The following is a 6,000-nucleotide window of genomic DNA, read 5'->3' as shown; positions in this document are numbered from 1 at the left end:
ACACACACACACACACACACACACACACACACACACACACACACTTCCTAACCACCAGAGGTGCCAGGGCTGACAAACGTCTCTTGTTTAATCTTTTTAAACAAGTTTAAACTTTTCTCCCTGACATCTAATTTTATTAAATCACCAAATTCTCATTATCTATTACCCTATTCTTTGAATTTCTATACTTTGTCTATTTCAATATATATATATTGAATATATATATATATATATTCAACTACAATGCAAATCACCAAAGTTATTTGAATTCTGATTAAATTGATAGAGAATCTCCTGTCAAAGCAAGGGATTGGGGTAGGATTAAATCTCATGCTCAGCCTTAATATGGGTTAATAGAACAATTGCTCTTCAAAAAATACTAAGGTAATTCCAACTTCTCTGGTAGTATTTGTAAGAAAAAGTGGAATTAATTGTTAGTCAATAAGAAGTGATAATCAATCAAATAACAAATCCAATTTACTTTCTAGTTTTGGATGTATTTGTCTGCAAGCTGTGTGTGTGAGTGTGCATATGTATGCAGGACTTCAGAAATGAGCTTCGGATCCTATTGAGCTAGTTCCAGGCAATCACAAGCTACTGGACATGGGTACTGGGAACCATGTCCTGTGTCCTCTGAAAGAACAACAAGCACTCACAACCACTAATCACCTTTTCAGGAACAAAAGCAATGACAAAGATGGCCAAAAATAATGTCTTTAAGTCTTTCCCACCAATCACACAAGTACAAATCATCACAGGGCAATGATTTTTAGAAAGCAGTAATTCAGTTAGCCAGGTAAGTACCAGCAAAGCTCTGTCAAAGTTTAGGAAAGCAAGCTAAGTAAACACTGTGCCTCTTGTAGGAACGTCACAGCAGCAGGAGGGAACACCCACACATACCCTGCAGAGACCACACGGACTATATCTCTCAGGTTCAGCTTAACAGAAGACGTCAGAACATAGGTTTCATCTATTGTAGGCTCCTTGTCTCCAACTGAAATCCAGTAGCCTTCGACCTGAATAAGGCGGCCACCTTTGGGTTCTGGAATAGGCTAAAAAGACAAAAGACTTTGAGAAATGACTATAGTCCTATGTCAACTTTCTTTCAGAGGGGAGTAAAGTTCTTATTGAGAACACATCTCTGCTCTAGGTGCTTCTAACAGAAAACCCAGAAGTTAAATATAAACACAAAATTACTTCCAAGAATGAGAACATTTTTTGCATATTTGTTTTAAAATTAGGTAAGAGTAGAAAGATTAGTTGAAAAACATACAGAATCAAAATAATTTTTCCCATATGTGGTTCCACCCCCTTACCCCTAGCAAAATATCCATTTTTTTTAAATCTAAAATATCTATCATTTCCCTCAAAACTAGGCCAGAGGGAATAGAGAAGAGGTTTTACACCACCAAATTCTGGATCATCCGGAGGACACAAAACTAAACCTCTATAGAAACTGAACCTTTATGGGTAGGCTGGCTTTTGCTTGTTAACTTGACATAAGCTAGAGATATCTGAGAGGAATGTATTTCAATTCAGACCACTGTACATTTTATTTAATGATTGATGTGGTAGGACCTAGCCCATTGTGAGCCATCATCCATAGGCTCCTGGATGGTTTAAGAAAGTGGGTTGACCAAGCCATGAGGAACAAGCCTGTAAGCAGCACTCCTCTCTGGTTTCTGTCTGCTTCACTTATAAAGCATAGGTTGAAATAAACTATTTGCTTTTGGTCATAGTGTTTATCAGCAATAGAAACCCTAAGACAACAGGTAATATGGGTCATGACACAGCCATTCCAAGGAGTTAGTAGGGTAAATCACACAAAGTAAACTTAAGCGGTTTTATCTTCTCATGTTTTCATAGCCTCTACTAGTTAAACATGTATTTTTAAACATTATTTTTAAAATGTGGACTCCAAATTAACTTCAAATTCCTGTCTTTCTTATTCTAAGGAGCAAGCAATAAAAACAAGCTAGACAGTGAAAATTTCTGTTTCCTCTAGCCTGATGCTACTTTGTAATTTTGTATCAAACTCAAATGACTGTTGCTTTTACCAGTATCCGCACCCCCTTTAAAACCTTGTAGTAGTTCTAAATGAGAATGAAAATGGCCCCATAGGCTCATGCGTGACTGCACGGTCCCCAATTAATGGAACTGTTTGAGAAGGATTAGGTGTGGTCTTGCTGGAGGAGATGTATTACTCTAAAGTTCCAAAAGCCCATGCCAGGCGCAGGTCTCTGACTACTGCCTGTGGATCAGGACATAGAGCTCTCGGCTATTTGCCAGCACTATACTTGTCTGCTTCCCACTAACTCTCTAAATGTAAGCAAAACTCCAAATAAATGTTTTCTTTGATAGAAGGTGCCTTGGTTGTAGTCTTTTCACAGCAACAGAGCTATAACTAGGACAAACCGGAGTCAAATGAAAGATATGGGTAGGCTAAATAAAAAGGCAGGTTAGAGACAGAACACACAAGCCTGACAACTCGAATTCAATCTCCAGAACCTATGTAAAAAGCTAGATGTGGTGATTATCAGTAATGTTAGAACCCCTAGCATGACGAGGGGTGCAGACAGAAGCTCACAAGCCAACTAGCCTGGAGTATTCACCACAGAAGCAGAAATAGAGCCACCTGCCTCAGCTCTGGAGAAGGCAAAGTGCTAAGTTATCCTCTGACCTCTACACATACACTGTGGCTCTTATGTGCTCGCCCACACACAAAATTCATCGTAGCTTTTGTTTCGAGGAAAGCTGGGGATGGAGATATAGTTCAGGGATAGAGTATTTGCCTACCATGAATCAGATCCTAAGGTCAACCCCAGCAATTTTCCCCAATCAGGAAAGCAACAGAGTAATGAGTTCACTTATACAAAATATGTATCAGAGTTTACCTCAGTGAATCAACAAGCCCATACTGGAACTTTAAACATAAAATAAAATGAATACATACATTTACACTTTGTTTGGAAAGGGCTATCTATAGAATTCAAACCTCAAATAAAATTGAAATTCTACCATCTAAGATATACACTGTTGGAATACGGTCCAAGAATGGAGTTGTGTGAGGAGGATTCTAAGTGCTTGTGAGAAAACTCACAGAAAACAAGAGTCTTGTGCCCTCAGTTTCTTCAAAACACAGAATTCTTGGAATGTGTCTGCATGCTCCTCCCAGGTGTACCGGCTAGGAGTGGGGTTCCTCACGATCAGTCATCACAACTGGCTATTGTTATTTGAGCATATGCCTCTATGGAAAAATAGGTTCCACACATGTGGCTTATCCTTGGGATTGTACACTTTACTAAGGTGGTTCCTCTTAACCCTCAGAACACCAACTGCCTGATGCTCGGAATAAACTTGGCTATTGCATGAGATTTAGTCCACCTCATTCTTAGGCTCTGTTCTTTCAGGTGCCACTGCCTCTGGACTGGTGACAATACATATCTAAAATCTTTTAAAGTTTTTGCTACAAGGGGCTGAAGAGACAGCTTGGGGATTAAAAGCATTGACTGACTGGCTTCTCTTCCAGGACACAGGTTCAATTCTTAAAAGCTACATGGTAGCTCAGAACCATCATTAACTCCAGTTCTAGGGGATCCAATGCCCTCTTCTGGCCTCCACATACAAGAACACAAGTGCTCTATAGACATATGTGCAGGCAAAACACTCTACCACATGGAATGAAGAAAAAAAAAGGCAGGAAAGTTTTCCTCAAATAGCTGTATGAAACAAACTGAGCACCAAAGAACACACCTGTTTCAGCAGACTTTTGACATTGCCAGAAATAATGTGTTGACAGATGAGCTTCTGAACTACTGGGTGTGATGTCCTGTCAAGCTGTGTTAGGAAACCCAAACAAAAGCCCTAGAGAGAAAACACAAACACAGATTTATTTGGGGAATAAAACTTAACATCCTGGACTACTACATCCCAGAACAACTTTTGTTTGTTTGAGACAGGGTTTCTCTGTGTAGCCCTGGCTGGCCTGGAACTAGCTCTGTAGACCAGGTTGGCCTTGAACTCAAGAGATCTGTCTGTCTCCTGCCTCTATGGGATTAACGTCATGTGCCAATACCACTTTGCCCAGAACAAGGTGGAAAAAAAACAAAGGAGGGTGCCTCTGTCCAAAATATTACAGACAAAACTGACTGACAAGCACTGGCAGAGGTGGTATTTGCGTCCCTACCCTCTTTCACTCATTACAGGCCCATCCACCCAGCTGCTCAGGAAAATAGATATTAGAAATACCTCATAGAGTGAGCGCTGGATGTTGCCACATGGGTTGGAAGCTGCAAATCGTAAAGCCCTGCAGAGGGTCCGAAGGCTGTAGTGAGGTCTATGGCCAGTTCCATCCACCAATTTGGTCCCAGACTCTTTCCGCAAAGCAGTGTAGAAGCTACAAAGAGGATGAAGTTCAGGCAGTTTATTAAATAGTAATTATTTTCCTGCTATTTCTAGCTATTTATTGAAACTACAAAGGCTTTTTTCTTTTCTTTAAGCTTTTCAAGACAGGGTTTCACTGTGTGTATAGCTGTTGAGGGCCATGTGTAGGTGAGTGGCCCCTTCTCATATTATATCCCGTTCAGCAGGAAAGTAATTCTCAGAGTGACATAATAGTTTCTAGCTTCCTGAGTCAGCACTGAACCTCAGGCTGTCTGCACAAAATACTATGGACTTTCCACATGGCCTCCAAAACGTGAGAAAGAGACTCAAGGCCAAGCCATACCACAGTTCTAAAGTCTATATATGGAAGTCTCTTAATACTAAACATAATCGAGTTTATAGTAGCAAACTTGCCCCTGGCTTCCATCTAGCTACTATGCAAATGATAAGTAGAGAAAAGACAAAGATAAAAGACAATTTCCTAGCTAGGGTTCAAATACTAAGCTGTGAGCAGAAGGACAGAAGCAATAAAGAGAAAAGCACCTGTTCATTTTCATAGGTAGTGTAAGTAGTTTCCTTATGAAAACCTGAGGGAATTCATAATTAAGCCTCAATCTCAAAGCAAATGCTTCTACCAGTTTTCTTTACATAGAAGCAAATCATGAAAACGTATGTATCTGCAGGGAACAATTTTTTTTTTTGGTTTTTCAAGACAAGGTTTCTCTGTAGCTTTGGAGCCTCTCCTAGAACTAGCTCTTGAAGACCAGGCTGGACTCGAACTCAGATATCCGCCTGCCTCTGCCTCCCGAGTGCTGGGATTAAAGGCGTGCACCACCACCGCCCGGCTGTATGAAATGGATTTTTATGCGCAAAAGAAATCTATAAAGTCAAGCAAAGGAGGACCTACTTTACAATTCCTTGCACGGTGTTCTTGCTCACACTCAGTCCTTTCAGATAATCTACAATAAGAATCTGTAAATCTTCTTTACTTTCTAGTTCTTCTACATAAAGTTCAGTGAACCTGTAAGAAAATTATTAACCATTGGTAAGAAATTAGTATGTCCCACATCATTCTCTAGGGCAGTGGTTCTTAATCTATGAGTAATGAACCCTTTCAAAAGGAACCCTAAGACCATCTGAAAACACAAATACATTGTAATTCATAAATAGCAAAATTACAGTCATGAAGTAGGTACAAAAATAATTTTATGGTTGGGGGTCATACTGCATGAGGAACTGTATTAAAGGGTTCCAGCATTAGGAAGGTTGGGAAGCATTGCTCTAGGATGTAGCCAGGATTCTCCTTCTGAGTCAACCTCTCGGCTTCCACGAGGCCCCTCCCGTGTCATATCCAACCTAACCACTCTGCCAGACCCACCCCCACAGCACAGAATTGAACCAGGAGATACACTGTGTCTACCTGACTTCATTCTTCCCAAGCCTATTCTTAACTCTAGGCCTATTCTTCCATCTGTCCACAGCAAATACAGAACTAATGAAAAAGTCCACATGCCTAGGTCTCGTCACAAACACCAAGAATACGGGCAATTAGGACAGTAGCTTATCTCCAAATCCTACCAGTCTTGTAGAGAGAAAACACAGGAGGCAGAATTTAGA

The 6,000-nt window shown here is 40.4% G+C and overlaps 1 protein-coding gene across 1 annotated transcript in view; it reads right to left on the bottom strand.

Moving 5' to 3' along the window:
* Positions 1–6,000, bottom strand: part of Mdn1 (midasin AAA ATPase 1) — a 124,396-nt gene that overhangs the window by 86,844 nt on the left and 31,552 nt on the right. Inside the window, exons 20-23 of the mRNA XM_013351852.2 lie at positions 5,291–5,404; positions 4,249–4,396; positions 3,754–3,864; positions 901–1,052 (exon numbers count right to left, since the gene is read on the bottom strand). Coding sequence (XP_013207306.1) covers positions 901–1,052; positions 3,754–3,864; positions 4,249–4,396; positions 5,291–5,404 — 525 coding nt within the window. The remainder of the gene's footprint in view (positions 1–900; positions 1,053–3,753; positions 3,865–4,248; positions 4,397–5,290; positions 5,405–6,000) is intronic.

The sequence above is a fragment of the Microtus ochrogaster genome, linkage group LG5 (assembly GCF_000317375.1).
Source record: "Microtus ochrogaster isolate Prairie Vole_2 linkage group LG5, MicOch1.0, whole genome shotgun sequence".
NCBI lineage: Eukaryota > Metazoa > Chordata > Mammalia > Rodentia > Cricetidae > Microtus > Microtus ochrogaster.
Note: the sequence above shows the minus strand (reverse complement) of the source record. Positions and strands in the feature narration are given on the sequence as shown.